The 22,640-nt window shown below is 41.5% G+C and overlaps 1 protein-coding gene across 1 annotated transcript in view; it reads right to left on the reverse strand.

Annotated features, from left to right (window-relative positions):
- The window catches only part of ANTXR2 (ANTXR cell adhesion molecule 2), a 158,646-nt gene that overhangs the window by 95,196 nt on the left and 40,810 nt on the right, over nucleotides 1-22,640 (reverse strand). The window contains exons 8-10 of the mRNA XM_015832362.1: nucleotides 14,326-14,386; nucleotides 8,728-8,823; nucleotides 5,417-5,486 (exon numbers count right to left, since the gene is read on the reverse strand). Of these exons, the coding sequence (XP_015687848.1) occupies nucleotides 5,417-5,486; nucleotides 8,728-8,823; nucleotides 14,326-14,386 (227 nt within the window). The remainder of the gene's footprint in view (nucleotides 1-5,416; nucleotides 5,487-8,727; nucleotides 8,824-14,325; nucleotides 14,387-22,640) is intronic.

Below are 22,640 nucleotides of genomic sequence, written 5' to 3' on the forward strand. Positions count from 1 at the left end.
CGTAGTTTGGATTGTGTTTCAGTGGGGGGTTTTGTATGGGTGTGTTTTTAGAACAGGCCTATTATTCAATTCGATTTTAAAACAGAAACTATTTATTTATTCGTGGTTTTTAGTATCGCCTGTTCACCGCCCTGAGTCCCGCAAGGGAGATAGGGCGGTATATAAATTTAATAAATAAATAAATAAATAAATAAATAAAGTACAGGCTGCCAACCAAAATTCCCAAAGGTCTTTTCAATCCATTGGCCAAACAAGAGGTGGAAGTATTTTTCAATGCTAAGTCTATGGGAATAGACCAGGCACGAATCTTCAAAAACCTAAACCCACAACTACTAAAACCTCAGAAGTCAAAAGAAAGCTAAACGAATTCCCCCCCCAGGATCTGTGTGCCAGTTTTGATACCCTATGTGCCAGCTTTCCCTTCTCTGCAGAAAGGGAACCCATAAAAGAAAAGAGTGAGCTTAAACTTATGTAAATTCAGAATAAAATGTGTTAGCTTAATGTGTGCGCTGCAAGCAAGCCTCAGGATGCTAATGTTTATTCTAACTCCTAATTTACCATTGCTCTGTCTGCTGACAGATGCTGTCATTCTTTTTCCAACCTTTGATAAATTCAGCTTTGTCAAGGAGGCAAAAGGCAGGGGGCTGTTTGTTGGGGGGGGCCAAAGGATAATGGATAATCTCCTCCCTCTAACTGGAACTGGCAACAGAGGTGTTTGATTGGTCAGTAGGGCAACCCAGTCCAGCAATTTGCCAACGGTGCCGATTTATTTTAGCTAGTCTACCCTCCTTGTCTGCCAGCATATTTGCGTTTATTAGCAGCAGACACGGCTATAACTTCCGCATCGTTTTAACTTAATCTACTCCACATTCAAACCCCACTGGAGAAGGGAGGGAGAGAAGCAGTTTGCAAACTGCTAGTGAGTGAGCATCTAAAGCTCGCTCCACTTGAAGAGAGGCTTTGCGCGGTGTCCAACAACAGCACAAATTATGCCAATAGAAAAGTCAGAAGTTCAAATACCTACATTTGCTTTCAAGGATGTCAACTCTGTATTTGGTTACAAGCAAGCTAGGCCAAATTTCCCATTGTATTTTTTTTTTTAAGTCTCTCCAAAGCCACGACTTTATATGTCCATCCAATGAGCTGAAATTCTTTTTTGCAAGTCCACCTTATTATGTAATATCTGTGCATGTCTGGCCCAAAGATCTGTAATATGGACTATACAAAAAAAAAAAAAAAAAGAGCTTCAGGTCTATTTAGTGCTTGTCTGGCCCCACCGTTATAATTTAGTGCACTGACTGCAGCGACCCTGTCCAGCCTGAGCATTGTAGCCCAACACAATAAAACGACAACTGTAGCCCAACACAATAAAAATACAACATGTTCTCCTCGTTTGCACCAAGGTTGGAAAGACATGCAATAAAAATTCAGCACATTTTGTGCTCATTTGGCAGGTTGCACTGTAGTGATCACTTTGCAGCTAAAACAGATGAGCTCAACATGATGTTCGGATGTACCATTTCAGACTCTAAAAGGGGGGGGAGAGAAATTGAGCAATGCTTCTGTGCTTTCAACTTGGACTTTATCCTCAGCACATTAAAATATGCATTATGTTGGCCTAGAATTTTCTACTCAACATGCTAGTTAAGGGTTACTATTCTAACTCTAACTCCCTACCCGTACTTGCCAAAAAAAAAAATGGCACTACCCAAACATGAAGCTTTTCTCCTTCTCATTTAGCCTGTTGGGCTAGTATTAGTTACTTTACAATTGGAGGCTTCCCACCAAACTCTTTAAACAAGTCATAAAATTATCTTCCCAACTGCTCCTGACTGCCCTGAGCTCAAAGCTTACAGAATCAGATTACTAAGTATGCTATGCAAATGTCTAGCTACATGCTAACAACTCTAATATCCTCCAAAAAAAGTCACCCATTCCAAATGCCCATCTCTTTTAATCATTTTTTTCTTGAAGTAGGAAAAAAATGTTCCCTCCGTATATACACTACCAGAAGGGAAACCTCTAGGGCAGGGGTCCCCAACTCCCGGGCCATGGACCGTATGGCACGCGGCATGCCAGCAACCAGTCCGCACAAACAAGCAAAGCCCCATCCGCGGGATGCAGGCAGCACACAAAACCGCGCCCCTTTTGTCCGCGGAAAAACCTCTCTCCACAGAACTGGTCCCTGGTGCCCAAAAGGTTGGGGACCTCTCCTCTAGAGGTCCCCAACTGAAGTCCACAAGTCTTAAAGTTGTGAAGGTTGAGGACCCCTCAAAGCTAGCTGAGGAATTCTGGGTATTGAAGTACACAAGTCTTAAAGTTGCCAAGATTGAGGACCCCTCGAAGCTGGCTGAGGAATTCTGGGAGTTGAAGTCCACAAGTCTTAAAGTTGCCACGGTTGAAGACCCCTCAAAGCTGGCTGAGGACTTCTGGGAGTTAAAGTCCACAAGTCTTAAAGTTGCCAAGGTTGAGGACCCCTCAAAGCTGGCTGAGGAATTCTGGGAGTTAAAGTCCACAAGTCTTAAAGTTGCCAAGGTTGAAGACCCCTCAAAGCTGGCTGAGGACTTCTGGGAGTTAAAGTCCACAAGTCTTAAAGTTGCCACGGTTGAGGACCTCTCAAAGCTGGCTGAGGAACTCTGGGAATTGAAGTCCACAAGTCTTAAAGTTGCCACGGTTGAGGACCTCTCAAAGCTGGCTGAGGAATTCTGGAAATTGAAGTCTTAAAGTTGCCACGGTTGAGGACCCCTGCTCTAGGGTATATCTGATTTCCACAGACAACTTCATCAAAATACTTAATTCAGGCTGGTTGTGAACTAGTGACTCCATCCCATTCTGAGATGTAAACTTTGATTTACTACCACCCTATCTTCCACTTGTGGTCTTTCTGAATTTAGTGGTACATTTCCAGGCCAAAGCACCTACAATTTTAATTCTCTGATTATGCTTACATGGACCTGGTGATATTCGATAATATAAATCGTCTTTGACTTACAACCACAAGTGAGCCCCAAATGTCTGTTGCTCAGTGAGACATGTGATAAGTGAGTTTTGCCCCATTTTATGACCTTTCTTGCCGCAGTTGTTAAGTGAATCAATGCAGTTGTTAAGTCAGTAACACGGTTATTAAGTGAATTTTGTTTTCCCGTTGACTTTGCTTGTCAGAAGGTCGCAAAAGGGATCACGTGACCCAGGGATACTGCAACTGTCATAAATATGAGTCAGTTGCCAAATGTCTGAATTTTGATCACATGATCCCAGGGATGCTGCAACAGTCGTAAGTGTGAAAAACGGTCCTAAGTCACTTTTTTCAGTGCCGTTGTAACTCTGAATGGTCACTGAGTGAACTGTTGTAAGATGAGGACTATTTGTACAGTAAATGGAAGAATGAATATCTTATCCATCACAAGTACTGCAGGATTTCACAGCAGGGGTTTGTCTTTGGTAATGTCTTCTAACACTTCTAGTTTTCCCACAAGTCATCATGGAAATAAAGATGATTCAGTTGTCCCTCTGTATCACAAGCAACGGAACAATCCCATCGCAACTGATGCAGAAATGTGAGGGAAAAAGTAGAAATAATGCAGAACAGTTCAATTCTGAAAATGTAGAGCTTGAAAGGGACTGTTCTGATGTCACAAGAAGTATTCCAGACTTCTAAGAAGTGTTTGGAGCTTGTCCCAAAGGTGTTTTTTTCAAAAGGCAACTGGGGTCTTTCTTTATTTTTCCTTGAAGACATTTCGCTTCTCATCCAAGGAGCTTCTTCAGTTCTGACTGAATCCTACCGTTCCCCACTATTCAGTCAGAACTGAAGAAGCTTCTTGGATGAGAAGTGAAACATCTTCAAGGAAAGGCCAAAGAAGTCCAGCTACCTCTTGAAAAAGCATCTTTGGGACAATCAGGACCTGGATGACTCAGAATCTCCATAAGCTCCATCTACAAGCTCCATCCACTTTCAAAAACTACCCTCCAATAGGATGGAAACCTGTATAGTCAGTCCATTTTTGACACTTGTTTCTAGATTCCAAACATTTTGCACACTTCTAACAACAAACCATAATAATCCCAGATCACACTAACATTTCCATTCCAGAGAACATACTTTGCGAGTTCAGACCAGCATTCCATGAAAGAATAGATAGATCAGAATAAAAAAAAAATAATTTCATATTCATTTCTTCTATTTGGCCCAGAGAGTACAACTAACCCTCAACTTACAACTAGCAATTGGGATGAGAATTTCCATTCCTAAACAGTGGTTGTTAATTGAGTTAAGCTGATTTAAAATTTGATAAAACCGTATCATTTAAAAATGTAATAAAGCCTTAGTAAGGCCAAGCCTGGAATACAGCATGCATTTTTGGTCACCACATTACAAAAAAGTTGTTGAGACTTTGGAAAAAGTGCAAAGAGGAGCAACTAAGATGATTAAAGGCCTGGAGACAGAAACATATGAAGAACGGCTGCAGAATTTGGATTTGGCTAGTCTAGAGCAGGGGTAGGCAACCTTGGCTCTTTTATGACTCGTGGACTTCAACTCCCAGAATTCCTGAGCCAGCATGGCTTAGCTTGGAAACTCTCCCTTTCCCCTCAGCATGGCTGGCTCAGGAATTCTGGGAGTTGAAGTCCACGAGTCATAAAAGAGCCAAGGTTCCTCACCCCTGGTCTAGAGAAAAGAAGGACTAGTGGGGACATGATAGCAATATTCCAGGATGTGAGAGGTTGCAACAAAGAGGAGGGGGTCAACCTGTTCCCCAAAGCACCAGAGGGCAGGACAAGAAACAATGTTTGGAAACTGACCAAAGAGAGAAGCAACCTGGAATTAAGAAGAAACTTCCTAACAGTGAGAACAATTAACCAGTGAAACAGTTTTGCCTCCAGAAGTTGTGGGTGCTTCATCACTGGAGGTTTTTAGGAAAAGACTGGACAGCCACTTGTCTGAAATGGTATAGGATCTCCTGTTTGAGCAGGGGGTTGGACTAGAAGACCTTCAAAGTCCCTTCCAGCCCCATTCTGATTGATTGATTGATTTTATGCCTGTTTTGCCACAGTTGTTAAGCGAGTTACTGCAGTTGTTAACTGGATCAGTAGGTTGGTAAGCAAAGCCAGCTTTTCCCATTATCTTTGCTTGTCAGAAGCCAGCTGGGAAGGCCACAATTGGCAATCACATGACCTGAAATATTGCAACTGTCGTAAATACATGCCAGTTGCCAAATACCCAAATTTTGATCACATGACTATGGGGATACTACGACGGTTGTTAGGTGCAAGAACTGCTCGTAAGTCCATTGTTCCAGTGTCGTCATAACGTGGAATGATCGCTAAACAAATGGCTGTAAGTCGAGGACTACCTGTCCATCTGTGAAATAAGCTCCTCCCCCTCACCCCACCTTATGCCTCAATGGGATAAAGTACTTACTGTCCAACTTCATGAAGAACGGGTGCTGGACAGAGCATGAAATTAGTTTCCACTTTTTCGGGTTTTACATCTAAAAAACAAACAAACAAAAGATCAAAACACCATACGCTCTATAATCGGAGAATGCCTTCTGATCCATAAAGATGAGAGAATCCATCAGTGAACCAGCAATTTTCAGGAGCAAGCAACCAGCCTGAATATAGCTTCTGATAGCAACTTTACTGATTTCTACCATGTTATAGGAATCTTCCCAGACTGGATGGACTAATTAATCAGTGTAATGACTTGCCTCCGGAAGTTGTGGGTGCTCCAACACTGGAGGTTTTTAAGAAAAGATTGAACAACCATTTGTCTGAAACGGTATAGGACCGTGGTGGCGAACCTATGGCACGGGTGCCAGAGGCGGCACGCAGAGCCCTCTCTGTGGGCACGTGCGCCGTCGCCCCAGTCCTAGGCCTTCAGCTGGGTTTTATAAAACCTTTTCGCTTTAGGCCTCCGCCGCCCTGTGCAAAAAAAAAAAGGTTCAATCAATCAATCAATTTCAACTTCTCGCAGGGAAAAAAAAAGATCTCGCAAAGTTGGAATTATTGATTGAACTTTTTTCCCAGTCTGCCGTTACCACCACAGCCATGCCCATCCAATAGGCCACACCCACCCAATGGGCCACGCCCACCCGGCACCCGATGATACATAAGTGAGTTTTGGGTTGCAGTTTGGGCGCTCGGTCTCTAAAAGGTTTGCCATCATTGGTATAGGATTTCCTGTTTGGGCAGGGGGTTGGACTAGAAGACCTCCAAGGTCCCGTCATACTCCGTTATTTTGTTATTCTATTATTGTGGTATTCTTCCCGCAAGAACAACCAGATAAGGTTACGTAGATTTTAGGGAAGTCACCTTTTGCCTCTTGTGGCTGCGCAAGGACTCCAAGCTAAGTCCCTGCTTGACGCCTTCCTTCCTTCCAGGTAGTCCTCAACTTACAATTGTTCATTTGGTGACCATTCAAAGTTACAGCGTCACTGAAAAAAAAGTGACTTATGACCATTTTTTCACATTTACAATCACTGCAGCATCCCCGTGGTCAGGTGATCAGAATTTGGATGCTTGGCAACTGATTCATATTTATGACGGTTGCAGTGTCCCGGGGTCATGTGATCTCCTTTTGCAACCTTCTCAATTGTGGTCATAAGTCGAGGACTGCCTATATTAACACTACCTTTATTGCAGGGTTATTGTAGGGTCTCCTTCCTTACGTTTATTCTCCTGAAAACTAGGAAGGGTCCTTTCCAACATGCTTTCTCCACCCTCCACTCCTCAGATTTGGTTTATCAGGCTGCTGTCTAGTCTGCGACTTTTGTAGACAGTTAACCTTTATTGTCATTTTTTTTACTGTGGGCACACTGGCACACATTAAAAATGAGATTTAGGTGCTTGCTCTCAAAGTGTACACATATATAACACACATTTAAACATGCTATATACAACATATGCATAAACCTACATCCTTACATATATATAAAACATATAAATATTAATCACTGTACATCTTGAATACATAACAGAAGGAGGAAGCTTGAGAGTTCACATGGTTAATACTGTATGGAACGAAACTATGACTGAATCTGGATGTTCTGCTTCAGATACCATGAAGCCGCCTTCTCCCAGAAGGTAACAAGGAAAACAGGTCGTGAAGAGGGGGTGTACTGTCCCAGACAATCCTGCAGACCCTGCTCAAGCAACGCTTATATGCTTATGTCCTGGATGGAAGGGAGGGAAGTGCCAACCATCTTTTCTGCCATCCTCACCACTCTCTGCACCGCCTTCCTGTCTGAAGCAGGGATGCTTCCCCCTGTCTCCCAAGAGCAGGGATAGGCAACCGTGGCTCTTTTATGACTCGTGGACTTCAACTCCCAGAATTCCTGAGCCAGCCACGCTGAGGGGAAAGGGAGAGTTTCCAAGCTGAGCCATGCTGGCTCAGGAATTTTGGGAGTTGAAGTCCACGAGTCATAAAAGAGCCACAGTTACCTACCCCTGCCCAAGACCATCCCTGCATACCATTACAAATCGGAAGTGGTTAATAAGTCAAGTGTTGCCTTAATACATATTCCTTTTCCTTGATTCAATCTTAGGCCCCCAGAGATCGCTACGGACATGGGTAAGCATGATCATTTGTATGAAAGGGAGACAGTTATGATCTCCCTGTCTCCCTTTTCATACACACTTTTATGCCTCCAATCAGTGGTGGGACTCAAATATGTGAACAACCGGTTCTCTGTCTGGATGCCGCTTCCGGAAATCCATTCTGGGCCTGGGCAACAAAAAATTAGCTACCGGTTCTGCCAAAGTGGTGCGAACCGGCTGAATCCCACCACTGCCTCCAATATTATGATCTCCTTGTTTCCGTTTTACCCAAATTCTCACACTTCCAATGTTCTCGGCCAGCTTGAAAGACACAGCAGAGAGTTCAAGAATTTATACAGGTAGCCCTCAGCTTACGACCACAATTGAGCCCAATTTTTGGTTGCTAAGCAAGACAGTTGCTAAGTGAGTTTTGCCCCATTTTTACAACCTTGCTTGCCACAGTTGCTAAGTGAATCACTGCAGTTGTTAAGTTGGCAGGACATTTGTTAAGTGAAACTGGCCTCCCCACTGACTTTGCTCATCAGAAGGTTGCAAAAGGGGACTACATGACTCCAGGATATTGCAACCGTCATAAATATGAACCAGTTGCCAAGTGTCTGGATGCTGATCACATGACCACAGGGATGCTGCAATGGTCGTAAATGTGACAAATGGTCACAAGTCACTTTTTTCAGTGCCGTTGTAACTTCAAACAGTCACTGCCAACATCCAGCTCGAGAATCCAAATAAAACTCCAGATTCATTCCATTTCCGAAATCTTAAGGTTTATTGAATACACTGTGTGGTTAGGTCGAACCAAAACTAACTCTGAGGTTCCCACACCAGTTCACAGACTTAAACAATAGTTTTCCCAGCCAAACCCCCAACGTCTTACGTAATCCATATCAACAAGTCCACTTTGGTATGGGAACCGTGTCCCCTTCAAATCCACACCTGTTCTGGTGTCCTTGACAAGGCTTCAGGCTCCCACGGTCTGCAGCTGAATCGAAGAAGCTTCGTTTCTCCATCTACCCACTTGAAAGTAACACCTCCCACCCCCTTTATCTAAAAGCAAGTTGAAACACAGAGACAGGTCGCTGCCAAAGTTTCACACAGTCACTAAATGAACGGTTGTAAGTTAAGGACTATCTGTAATCTGATGACTCAAATGCTCTGTGCTGCAGGGATACTTACTTATGGTTGATCCATTTAGCATGTAAGTGCAGACGACACTCTCTGATGTCCTACCCAACGTGAATCCTGTTCCACTTAGAACTACTTGAAACTCCTCTGAAAAGCAGAACCAACAAGTTATCAGCAAGTAGATCCATGCTAAGTTTCCTCACTGACTTTTGAGAACAAGATAAACTCTTAATATTTTATACTCAGTGCTTGATAGTGTTTATATTTAACGCCTATGGTTTTAGAAAGAAAGCAGAACACATCAATAAATTCTTGCACAGCAGCTGGAGAAGGAGGGAGAGAGTGGGAGGTCAGTTGATATATATCCCCAGTGACAATTCTTTTCACCAAATTTCCCCGTGAATTTTGAGAGGGTGTAATTAGGATCGCAGATGTGTTTATCCAAACCATCATCTTCTTAATGTCTCTCTTTGTTTAAATTGTAAAAAAAAAGGAGAGAGATGCTATCTGCAGCCCTTTACAATCCATCCAGTAGTTGTCATTACATTATAGATTTTAATATGATGGAAAGGGTAAATTATTAACACAATAGGAGATCATTATTAAATATAAGGGAATAATCATATGGATTAATTTTAATTTAAAGCAAATTAAAGCAGGAGCTTTTTTGGGCTCGGCCCCAAAAACATAAACATAAGTAATCCTCAGCTCAAAACCACAATTGAACCCAAAATTTATTTTGCTAAGCAAGACAGTTGCTAAGTGAGTTCTGCCCCATTTTATGACTTTTCTTGCCACAATTGTTAAATGAATCACTGGAGTTGTTAAGTTAGTAAATTGTTAAGTGAATCTGGTTTCACCACTGACTTTGCTTGCCAGGTGATCACATGATCCCAGGACTCTGCAACTATCATAAATACATGCCAGTTGCCAAATGTCTAAATTTTGATCACATGACCATGGGGATACTGCAAGGGTCATAGGTGTGAAAAATGTTTTTTAGTTGTTGTTTTTCCAGCCGTTGTAACTTTGAACCTCTGTAACAGACTTTGGCCTAAAAATGTTAGTTCACCCGTGAGGTAAAATATGCTGCCTCTGAAAATATTCTCCTGCCAGGCTTCAAGTCGGCATTGCACAACTTAAAAGAAATTTTCCATAAAGACTAAATATTTACTGTAAGTCATAAACAGTATAATTTACAGCTGTAGTCTCTGACAGTTAAAGGCTGATTCCTAAACTCCTCTGAATTTAAATCAGAGTAACCTCTTCTTTACCTTGTAGTACTAAAGTGTTCTTTATTTCCTACACACCTTTAAGAGTGGCAGTTGTCTGTTTACATTCTCCATCTAGCTACTAATGAAATGCTAACATATCCAAAATTTAAATTTAGGTGTTCTGTGCATCTCCCAATTTTTTTTACTCCTCCTACTCATCCAAATGAAAGATGCCAAGAACAGGCTCAAAGGAGGAGAACATGATAGCCATTTATTTACAGGTGGTCCTCAACTTATGACCACCACGGAGCCCAACCATTTTGTTGCTAAGCAAGGCAGTTGTTAAGTGAGCTTGCCCTATTTTACTATATTTCTTGCCACAGTTGTTAAGTGAATCACTGCAATCGTTAAGTTAGTAACAAGGTTGTTAAATGAGTCTGGCGTCCCCACTGACTTTGCTTGTCAGAAGGTCGCAAAAGGGGATCACGTGATCCCGGGACACGGCAACTGTCATAAATATGAGCCAGTGACTGAATTTTAATCACATGACCATGGGGGATGTAAGTGTGAAAAAGGGTCATGATTCACTTTTTTTTAGTGTCCTTGTAACTTCTATCACTAAACAAATGCTTATAAGTCAAGGACTATCTGCGTTTTATTTATTTATCAAATTCTGAAACCGCCCAACTCCTCACAGACGGACTATAATCCTAACTCTTGCTGGACTGCAGTGGTTTTCACTTTTTTTTTTTAAATAATTTTTTATTTTTTAAACCAACAAAACAAAACAAAACAAAACATGTGGTTTTATAAGGCTGTTAGCCGCCCTGAGTCCAGTGAGGAGAAGGGCGGGGTACAAATTAAATTATTATTATTATTATTATTATTATTATTATTATTATTATTATTATTATTATTATTATTATTATTATTATAACACACATACACACACAGTGTATACTCCTCCCTTTTTTTATATAGCAATTTCGTAACGGTAATTTTCTATTATTTACATTTCCCCCCCTTATTCTTCTTTAGAATATTTGTCCTTGTTGTCCCGTTGTTTTTATTATACACACATTTTCCACTTTTGACCTTTCCACATTTATTCTCCTCTATTATTTCTAGTCTCCAACCAGTCATACCACTTGTTCCATATTAGATAGTACTCTGTGTCTTCCTTTTCTTTTATCTCTTTTGTTAATTTGTCCATCTCAGCACAGTCCAGGATTTTTCTTATCACTTCTTGCTCTGATGGTATATTCTCATTTTTCCAGAACTGTGCGTATGCTATTCTTGCTGCCGTTTTTATATGTAGAATTAAGTACCTTATTTCTTTACTATATTTTCTGTTTAAAATACCCAGCAAAAAGATCTCTGGTTTCCAGTCTATGGGTTGGTCTATTATTTCTTCGATCCATTTTCTTATTTTAGTTCAGTATTTTTTCGCAACTGGGCATGTCTACCATAAATAATAATATGTTCCATGTACTTTTTTACATTTCCACTTTCCACAGTGGTTTTCACTTTAAACATGGGATTCTGCATAGCAGCACTGGGGATTTGTCAGAATCAGGCTATTAATCCATCACAGCTATTTTACACAACTAATGCAGCAACACTTTTCACATTATCACTCTAATGACTGTAGTATCTAATGACTGTAGGCCAGGGGTCTTCAAACTCGGCCCTTTTATGACTAATGGACTTCAACTCCCAGAATTCCTCAGCCAGCGTCATAAAAGGGCTGAGTTTGAAGATCCCTGCTGTAGGCCTTTAGAGTTTAAGGATTGATATTATATTACAGTTAGGCCATGTTGTGTTTTGTTCATGTGCAACAGATTGGGTGGCAAATTATGGTTTTAATATAGATTTTATTTGTTATTTATCATTTTATTCTAGAATTTTTAACTGGATATTCCTTGAGTGTTTTTAATTTGCTCTGGTCTTTAATAAATGTAATAAACATTGATTTGACTTGACTTTAAACATGGAACAAGGAATTGGGGGAAGAAGAAGAAAATGCATGCTCTCAAGCACGAAGACTTTTATGAATTAGAACAAATTTTACAAAGAACCTGGCTCAAGAATACACAAGAGGAAATGGAACATGTCAGTTCAGTCACTCACTCCATCATCCACAGCCAGTCTAATTGAGAACTTATGAAATGGGTTCATAAATTAGAAACAGCTGTTCCAGCCCTTTCATTTCTTTCTCTGCAATAATCCTCATATTTCAAGTTTTGGTCAGGAAATATCACTAAATATCCGCAAAAGGAACGATAATAATTTCTAGCAGTGTCATGGTGAATAAAAGCTGTTTCGCTGAGGAGCCAAATTGAATTCTCTTAGTCAAAAGGGTTAGTTTTTAAGATAAAAATAAAATGTAAAAATAATAATTAAAAATAAATTAATTAAAAGGAAAACAAAAAACAAAAAAACTCAAAGGGCACACTCAATGGATTATTAGGCATTTTTCTGTTATTAGTTTTCTATGTTTCTATTTTTGAAATATTTTCAAAATGTTTAAAGGGAGGCAAACATTTTAAACGGACTCCAGTATATTTCAAAAACTAAATTTCTCCTGCAAATTAACCAGCATTCTTCTGGTAATTGAAAAGTTGGAAAAGCACATATTTTTGTATACTGTCAGTATTAATTCACCTAATGCAGGACTCTTCAAACTTGGCCCTTTAATGACTTGTGGACTTCAATTCCCAGAATTCCTCAGCCAGGCACGCTGGCTGAGGAATTCTGGGAGTTGAATTCCACAAGTCATAAAAGGGCCAAGTTTGAAGACCCCTGATCTAATGAAAGGCCCAGATTTCAGCTCCTCTCTTGTTCATCCCACTTCATACACGGCTGAGACAAGAAACTGCTCCTCATGAGCTGAAATCTCTCCACATTTCACAGAACCCACCACATTTAATGGCAGCTAATTCAATGGGAAATGCTAGCTGAGGCAGAAAGTTTACTGAATGACAACGGGAAGTCCTTACAGCTAGTCCTCGACTAATGAGGAGTCGCTTAGCGACCAGTTACAGCAAATTCCTCCAAAGGTACAGGTAGTCCTTGACTTACGACCACAATTGAGCCCAACGTTTATGTTGCTATGCGGGACAGTTAAGGGAGTTTTGCCCCATTTTATGACCTTTCTTGCCATAATTGTTAAGTGAATCACTGCAGTTGTTAAGTTAGGAATATGGTTGCTAAGTGAATCTGGTTCCCCATTGACTTTGCTTGTCAGAGAGTTACAAAAGGTGATCACATGACCCTGGGACACTGCAACCGTCATAAATACATGCCAGTTGCCAAGTGTCTGAATGCTGTAACAGTTGCAAGTATAAAAACCGGTCATAAGTCACTTTTTTCAGTGAACGGTCACTAAATGAATGGCTGTAAGTCAAGGACCACCAATCCATTTCCAAAGAACCAACGGCCGTCTCTCCAAAGTCATGTGACCGCATGTTGAGTGCTCAGCAAGTGGACTGCATTTACAGCTACTTGCAGAATCCCACGGTCACATGACCACATTATATGACATTTTTGTACAATGCTGGCATTTAATTCCTGTTTTCAGCAAAAACAGCCCACAGCAAAATGGGCTTGTTTATGACTGCAGGGTTAACACCCGTAACAAATAATGGTCATAAAAATGGGTTTGGTATATGATGACCTGCTTTACGACCATCATGACTTACGAATATGGGCAGGCACCATTATGGTCACAAGTTAAGGACTACTTGTAGATGTTGGTTCTGCCTTTGCCACCTTGGTGTGCTCCCCAGTTGTGTGGACTTCAACTCCCAGTATTCTCAGCAAAGGTCAGGCTGGCTGGAAATGCTGAGAATTGTGAAAGTATTTTCAGCGTTTCTCAACCTTAGCAACTTGAAGATGGGTGGACTTCAACTCCCAGAATTCCCCAGCCAAATATGCTATGCTGGGGAATTCTGGGAGTTGAAGTCCACCCATGTTCAAATAGCCAAGGTTGAGAAAACCATGGATGAAGATTGTGCCCCCACTGGAGAAAGATACTCTATTTCACAAAATTATTTTGGAGATGACCTAGTCCAGGGGTAGGCAACCGTGGCTCTTTTATGACTCGTGGACTTCAACTCCCAGAATTCCTGAGCCTATAATTCAGAAGATTCTAGGTGTTGAAAACCTAACAAATCTCCCACGGTTAGTGTCCCATCACATACGCAATACAATACTCAAAATATGCCTTCATTTTAAATCTACAACTTCCAAGGAGAGGAAACTGTAAGAGTTTAAATCTGTAACACAGGCTTTGGCAAACTGGAGCAAGGAAAGGAAAGATCCTTTTATTCACATCTTCCTACTCAGCATATGGAAGTACAGTTACACATTTTGCCCAAGGATGTAACAGCAGGATTGTCAATATTTTCGCATTGTTTTCCAGTCGCACACTCACCTCCTACACAAACGCTTGAGGGTTCCAGATTTAAAATTTCCGTGCATGATTGCTTCAGTATCTGTTTGGGGTAAAAATGGGAGAAATATTTTTGACAAATATATATTACGGGGTTTTCAAGGCAACAAGGATTCAGTTACGAGGAATTACTTTAGCAAGATGTTGTGAAGTGTGATACCTCTCGAGGTACAGGTTATTACAGAGTGTCTTCATTTGAAAAAGAAATTCATAGGCATCATGGATTAATATTTAACCTGCCTTCCATAGAAGACCTGTATACTGCATGGGTCAGAAGGAGGGCTGAGAAAATATCTACAGACCCTCATATCCTGGACATAAAACTGTTTCAAATCCTCATCTCAGGATGTCACTACAGGGCATTGCATGCCAAAACAACTAGATACAGGGACAGGTTTTTTTTCCTTGTGCCATTACTCTGCTGAACACCTAATTCTGAACACCTAATGTCTACATATATTTACCCATGTTGCATGGCTGTAGTATTATTATTATCCTTCTTATCATCCTTACAAACAAACCCTTCTTATTTGTATTATGCTGAAGGTGATTACTCTGTTGCTTTGTATGTACACTGAGAAACAAATTCCTTGTATGTCTAATCACACTTGGCCAAATAAAGTATTTGATTCTATTATGCCAGGGGTCTTCAAACGTGGCCCTTTTATGACTTGTGGACTTCAACTCCCAGAATTCCTCAGCCAGCGTGCCTGGCTGAGGAATTCTGGGAGTTGAAGTCCACAAGTCATAAAAGGGCCAAGTTTGAAGACCCCTGTATTATGCAGACTGCAGCTGTGTTTTGCCTTGAATGAACTCCTCTGGATCATGACTGCCGTGATTCGGAATGAAGGTGTGCCCCAATTTACCTCACGAACCTCCTCAGCACTAAATCCTCAAAGTCACTAGCACAAGGCAAGGTGGAAACGACCGCCTTCCTTTTTTCTTTTAAAATACCTTTGTTAACATAAGACTCAGCTGAGGTTCAGGGGATGGCCCCTGGGCTTCCATATCAGTAACAAGATGCAAGCTGAAGTGCAGAACTTGGGGGGAAAAAAACTGCATTGCTGATTCAGATATTGTACAGTTAGTTCTCGATTTACAACAGTTCAGTTAGTGACGGTTCAAAATTATAACAGCGTTGAAAAAAAGGTGACTTATGACCATTTTTCACACTTAACAACCACTGCAGCATCCTCACGGTCATGTGATCAAAATTCAGATGCTTGGCAACTGACTCGTATTTATGACGGTTGCAGTGTCCCGGGTCCATGTGATCACTTTTTGCGACAAGCAAAGTCAATGGAGAAGCCAGATTCGCTTAACAAAGTTGCCCCTTACTGCGCTGATTCACTTAACAATTGCAGCAAGAAAGGTCGTAAAATGGGGCAAAACTCACTTAACAAATGTCTCGTTTAAAAAGAGAATTTTTGGGGCTCAATTGTAGTCCTAAATCAAGGACTCCTAGTATGCTGGATTCTCAGAGGGCACTGAAAAAAATATAATAATTTTTGAAATATTAAAGCAATGATCCAGGGATTCTACGACCGTCGTAAATACCCTCCGGATGCCAAACATCTGAACTCTGATCATGTGACTGCAGGGACACTACGGCAGTCGTAAGTATGAGGAGCAGTCATAAGTCACTTTTTTCGGTGCCCTTGTAACTTCAAATGGCCATTAAGCAAATGGCCGTAAGTCAAGGACTACCTGGGCTAGCACTTTCCAAGGGTTGGAAATGATATTTTGTTTGATACAGTCTAAAAGTGTTATTTGCCATTTTTGTAGCCACGTCATTGCTACAGGCTGGTACTCAGTTTGTAATTAGCAACTCTGCCAGTGGTGTTACCAAATATCTTCTACTCTACATTTGGGCATTTGATAAATGAAGAACTCTGCATTTGGTTTTGATAAATTTCATCCCATTATTTGTTTGTTTATGTATTTTTTCTGGTCAGTATAATGCTGTCTTCTGGTAATTACTCCATTCTTTTCAAGCTGCTTTCAGATCATTTGTGTCTTCCCAGGGATTATTGTCAGACTGGGAATTTGGAAAAGGATCATTGGGAAATCCCAAAGGTGCTTTTTCAAGAAGCAACTGGACTTCCTTCTTTTTTCTTTGAAAACGTTTCGCTTCTCATCCAAGAAGCTTCTTCGGTTCTGGAATGCACTCTTTGCAGAGAAGAACTGAAAGAAGAAACTGAAGAAGCTTCTTGAATGAGAAGCGAAATGTCTTCAAGAGAAAACAAAGGAAGTCCAGTGGCCTCTTGAAAAAGCATCTTTGGGACAACCATGACCTGGATGACTGAGATGACGGAGAAAATTCAAAAGATTGTGATAACATTTGCACCTTTTCATAGGGCACTTGGCCAATTCTCCAAGATTGATCAACGATAATATATAAACGTTTTGGCAAAAGCATTATGAAGATCCTTTAGTACTCTACAACGCAATCCATCCGGCCCCAGAGAGATTTGAACTAACACAAGGCAGGCATTTCCAGATTCTATCTTTCTCAACATCTCAAACGTTGAACTTTTATTTTCAAGATCCCCACCATCTGGCAGGAAAATAGGAATTTCTGGGCACTGCAGTAATTCAGCTCCTCTGCTTTAAGTGACATGCCGGTGACACAAGTATCATCAATGCCGCAGTGAAGCATACCATAATAAAAAACTATCGTGATAAGCAGGAGAGGGCAAGGAATGAATTTCTAATGAAGATAAATGGTTTTCTTAATAAGGGGCAAGCCAAATTACTATACGTATCTATTATTCCCTGCTCTCCTCTTGTACATGCAAATGGACAGGTAGAGCACTACTGGTTTAATCTACATTTGAGATCACCAGGAATATATATGTGTATATATTTCTCTCTCTCTCTCTCTCTCTCTCTCTCTCTCTCTCTCTCTCTCTCTCTCTCTCTCTCTCTCTCTCTTTCTCTCTCTCTCTTTCTCTCTCTCTCTCTCTGTGTGTGTGTGTCTGTGTCTGTGTCTGTGCGTGTATAAAACTCCCTTTTTATGACCCTGTAATCCTTTAATTCGGGGTAAAGTTGGGGGGAACTGGATGGAACTGAGCATTTACTAGCCAGATGCCCTTCCTGACACCATGCGGAGTTCACAGTAGATATTTTTTCTTTGCATCCCAGGAAAAAAACATCTGCCACTACCTAGGATTGAACTCTCAACCTTCTGAGTGGGAGGTGAGAGTCTTTACTACCAGACCACCACACCGCTTATATATATGTATGTGGCAAGAAGCAACAGTAGTTTGCTCTGTCCCATATTTGGGTAGACCAGGTGCTCTGTTACACTTAATCTCTCCTCCCTGGTTCAGCTGACAAAGCGAGGAGAGCCTGTGGCCTAGAGGTTAATACAGGTGCCTAACATGCAATCGGCCCAGGTTCGAATCTCAGAAGGGTATGGCTAGCTGATGAGAGCTAAATAGCTCGAAATAGCTATACTAGTCTCCCCTTAATTCTTTGTCGGTAAAATTTAATATGTATGTGTATATATATATATTCAAGGATGCCACTAATCTGATTTCGTATTCCTGCATTGTATGTACAGGCAGTCCTCAACTTACTCTGATTCATTTAGTGACCGTTCAAAGTTACTGTCAAGCTCGAAGCGCGTGTATGACGTTGCCACCATTATTGCTTCTCAACTTGCCAACACACTAGGGAGGAGGAGAGGGGGAAATGGAATGCAAGCTCCAGACAACAAGAAGTCAGCCCGTGTGAACCAAGGACGTTTCAGCAGGTGTTTGCAAACACAGAGAGACACTTCCTCATAACAATAATTTGACACTCGATTGGATCATTTGACCTGCACTAATAGGGGAGGAAGAATTCTATACTTTAATTCTAATAGTTAGCGCGGAAAATAATCAGAGCTGGTTTTGCTTTCATCTGTGCCGAAATGATGTACTCAATAAAGTTTTGCATTATAGTTTGCGCGGAAAATAATCAGAGCTGGTTTTGCTTTCATCTGTACCGAAATGATGTAAGGTTAAGGTTAAGGTTTGGTTAAGGTTTATTGCATTTATATCCCGCCCTTCTCCTAGTGGACTCAGGGCGGCTTACAGCCAATTAAAAAACAGAACAATCTATACAAATCTACAAAATTTAAAATCAATTAAAAGATATATTCAATAGGCCTATTCATATTTTAAAATTAATTAAAAACCAATTTAAAATGTCCCTAGGCCAGTCCTGCCTGCTGAAACAACCATGTCTTGAGGGCGCGGCGGAAGGAGGGGAGATCCGGAATCAACCGGATCTCTGGGGGCAGCTCGTTCCAGAGGGTGGGGGCTCCAACAGAGAAGGCTCTCCCCCTGGGGGTCACCAACCGGCACTGTCTAGTTGGCGGCACCCTGAGGAGACCCGCTCTGTGGGAGCGTATCAGCCGGTGAAGTTTTGCATTAAGAGACTGGATTGTCTCAATGGTACTTGCTCAGTTGGGATCGTCAGCCGGAACCTTAACAGTTACACTGGTACTGAAAGAAGTGACTTATGGCCATTTTTCACACTTACGACCGTTCCAGCATCACTGTGGTCGTGTGATCAAAATTTGGACACTGGCAACTGGCATATATTTATGCCAATTGCAGTGTCCCGGGGTCATGTGATCCCCTTTTGCGACCTTTTGACAAGGAAAGTCAATGGGGAAGCCAGATTCACTTAACAACCATGTTATTAATTTAACAACTGCCGTGATCCACTTAGTAACTGTGGAAAGAAAGATCATAAAATGGGGCAAATCTGAGTTAACAAGTATCTTGCATAGCAATTGAAATTTTGGGCACAGTTGTGGACATAAATCAAGGATTACCTGTATAGAGAAAGCATTCGTTAGTCTGCATTGTCACAATCTTTGGTACATATTTTTTTTTAAAATGAGGGCTTACTTAAGTTTGGGTTCCCTGACAGACTCTCGCCTAAGTATTGTGTGAGCATCAGCCACTACCAATGAAAGGGTTTTGAATAAACACTTGAAAACAAGCTTCAATCTGACTCTGAATAGAGGGACTGCAATGTTTCCTGTCCTCAACATGACTGTATTTCCCAATTCCTGTTGTAACTAAAGGAAGCTGGTTGCAAATTAGTATTACCACATTTCCCAGGACTTCAATTTCCTTTTTAGCGTACACATACTTACAGATGTGGGAAGTACATTTTTTTTTAAAATTGTATTTACATGATTCTTGCCATCTTTACCTCAAAGAAAAACAAGCCTTATTTATGGTTTTTAAATAGTAGTATATGTGGATCACCAAGACTTCTGCAGTTCACTGTAAAAATAAATTCCAGTTCAAACTCAGCACATTAAACTTAAAGTAACTAATAAATAAAAACAAGTAAACAAAAAAGAAAACAGCAATTAAAAGCCAGTTTTAAAGATATTTATTGTACTGTGGTTTTATAAGGCTGTTAGCCGCCCTGAGTCCGGTGAGGAGAAGGGCGGGGTACAAATTAAATTATAAATAAATAAATAAATAAATAAAATGTGTTTTAAAAGTCAGTAAATATGAAACTATTAAAAATATCAGGACCCTCCTCTTACAAAGGATGCATTCCATAACTGGATAGAAATAGAGACCACAAGTGATTCTGCCAAAAGAAAGTGTGTATGTGTGTGTTTTGTTGTTGTTGTGTTGTTGTGTTCACACAGCCATACATACACATGTGCTCAGCTTCTGACTGTGTCAACATAGGATTGTCAATTCCAACTTATACCAATCCTGCATATTCCACCACAATCACATCAGTCAATGTTTATATTGTGCACATATGTGTGTAGGTGTGTGTATATAATATACGAACACGCGGCAGCCTTCCCCCAAAATTGACAGTGTGTCAATTTAAATAATATTAGTTGAATTAATCACTGCTAATTAAAATTTGTGGCCTATAAAAGTAGGCACCCCGTTTATAGAAAGGGGCCACAGATTCACTATATTTTACTCTCCATTTGTAGCAGCAACCACACAAAAAAAAGAGGAATATAGAACAGGGAAAAGCCTGGGAAGGTTAGCGCTAACTGGGAAGAAGAAAAACAGGGATTACAGCCAGTGGTGGGATTTAAATATGTGAACAACCGGTTCTCTGTGTGGATGCCGCTTCCGGAAGTCCGTTCTGGGCCTGGGCAACAAAAAATTAGCTACCGGTTCTGCCGAAGTGGTGCGAACCGGTCTGAATCCCACCATTGATTACAGCTAATAGGAGAAGGCAGAAAAACGGGGGCAAATTCTTCTAGTTGTGTTTGAGTATAGCTTGAGTATAGCTCCAGTCAATAAGGCCCAATATTGTGCAAGGCTAGATTACAGAAGAGACAGAAAAACAACAGTTCACCAAGAGCTCAATTCTCACAATGCATACACACACACACACACCAGCCGACACATCTCTGGCTTGTATACAGCTTGGAGTTTGATCCTGACGGGCTTCAAGTTTGACTCAGCCGGTTCTAGTACAATTCACCTTCCCTTCCCTTTCCTTTCAAACTTTGCCGCTTTCCCACTTCCCGTTTGTTGGCACGTCTCCAGGAGATTTTTTTTTTCTTCTGGTGGGGCGCTGAGTTGGCTCCACATCCAGTTGCCTGAGGCGGCTTGTTCTGCGCCCACCTGGCGGCACCTACCCGGCCACACCCACCTGGTTGCGTCCACCTAGCCCCGCCCGCCCAGCCACGATGAGTCACCCGCATGGAATAATCCGCCCCAGCGGGCTGAAACTACTCCTCCGCGCTGACCTGGCCACACCCACCCACGCCCACCTGGCTGCGCCCACCCAGTCATGCCCACCTGGCTGCTGTGGGTCGTCCCATTCCGGACTCAGCCCTCCATCCTTCTGAGGTCAGTAAAATGAGGACCCAGATTGTTGGGGGCAATAAATATTTCTTTTTAATCAGGTTTTAAATTGGGTATTTATTGTTGTACTTGTTTTATAAGGCTGTCAGCCGCCCTGAGTCCGTAAGGAGAAGGGCGGGATAAAAATTGAATAAATAAATAAATAAAATAAAATGTGCCAAGATCTGAATTCCCCTCCCCCTGAGCACGTAATATTCCAGCATATTCCCCTCCTCTAATTTGCAGTCATAAATCACGTTCTCCAATTAGTTTGAAGGGCAAAGTTTCCCTTCTGTTCTGTAGCCCACAGTTTCTTACCTTAACTAATCCCCACACACATTCTTTCTCCTCCCCTCCCAGCATTATCTAATTTAACTCTGAAAATACCACACAGCTTATACAGAGAGTGGCTACCTCTTCATATTTTGTCAAGGCAAGAACATCCAATGTTAGCAGCGTTGACATAATGCTTCTACGCTATAAACCGCCCAGAGAGTGCCATAAAGCGTTATGGGGCTGCTTATAAGCCTAAATGCGATTGCTATTTACAAAGCCAAAAATGGATAAGCAAATTTCCCTGGCTTTTTGAGAGTCAAGGCCCATGCCTCTGTCTGGGTTTAAGTTAAGCCCAACTCTCTTGAGGGACCCTCATATTAAAAGGCAAGCCACCTGTTTGATTCACCAGGCCAGGGGGGAAAGCTGGCCAGATAACCACAAAAAATGCACAAAGCTGATCCGCTGCCAAAATCTACATCTAAAAGAGTTTTATATAGAAGGCCAGTTGCTGTTGTTAATTGCGAAGTCGTGTCCGACCCATCGCGACCCCATGGACAACGTTCCTCCAGGTCTTTCTGTCCTCTACCATCTTCTGGAGTCCATTTAAGCTCACGCCTACTGCTTCAGTGACTCCATCCAGCCACCTCATTCTCTGTCGTCCCCTTCTTCTCTTGCCCTCAATCTTTCCCAGCATTAGGCCCTTCTCCAGTGAGTCCTTCCTTCTCATTAGGTGGCCAAAGTATTTGAGTTTCAACTTCAGGATCTGGCCTTCTAAAGAGCAGTCGGGGTTGATCTCTTCTAGGATTGATTGGTTTGATTGCCTTGCAGTCCAAGGGACTCGCAGGAGTCTTCTCCAGCACCATAGTTCAAAAGTCTCAATTCTTTGGCGCTCAGCCTTTCTTATGGTCCAACTTTCACAGCCATACATTGCAACTGGGAAAACCATGGCCTTGACTATACGTACTTTTGTTGGCAGGGTAATGTCTCTGCTTTTTAGTATGCTGTCTAGATTTGCCATAGCTTTCCTCCCCAGGAGCAAGCGTCTTTTAATTTCTTGGCTGCAGTCCCCATCTGAGGTGATCTTGGAGCCCAGGAAAATAAAATCTGTCACTACCTCCATTTCTTCCCCATCTATTTGCCAGGAATTGAGAGGGCCAGATGCCATGATTTTGGTTTTCT

Source organism: Protobothrops mucrosquamatus, unplaced genomic scaffold (assembly GCF_001527695.2).
Source record: "Protobothrops mucrosquamatus isolate PMUCROS unplaced genomic scaffold, P.Mucros_1.0 scaffold3, whole genome shotgun sequence".
Lineage (NCBI taxonomy): Eukaryota > Metazoa > Chordata > Lepidosauria > Squamata > Viperidae > Protobothrops > Protobothrops mucrosquamatus.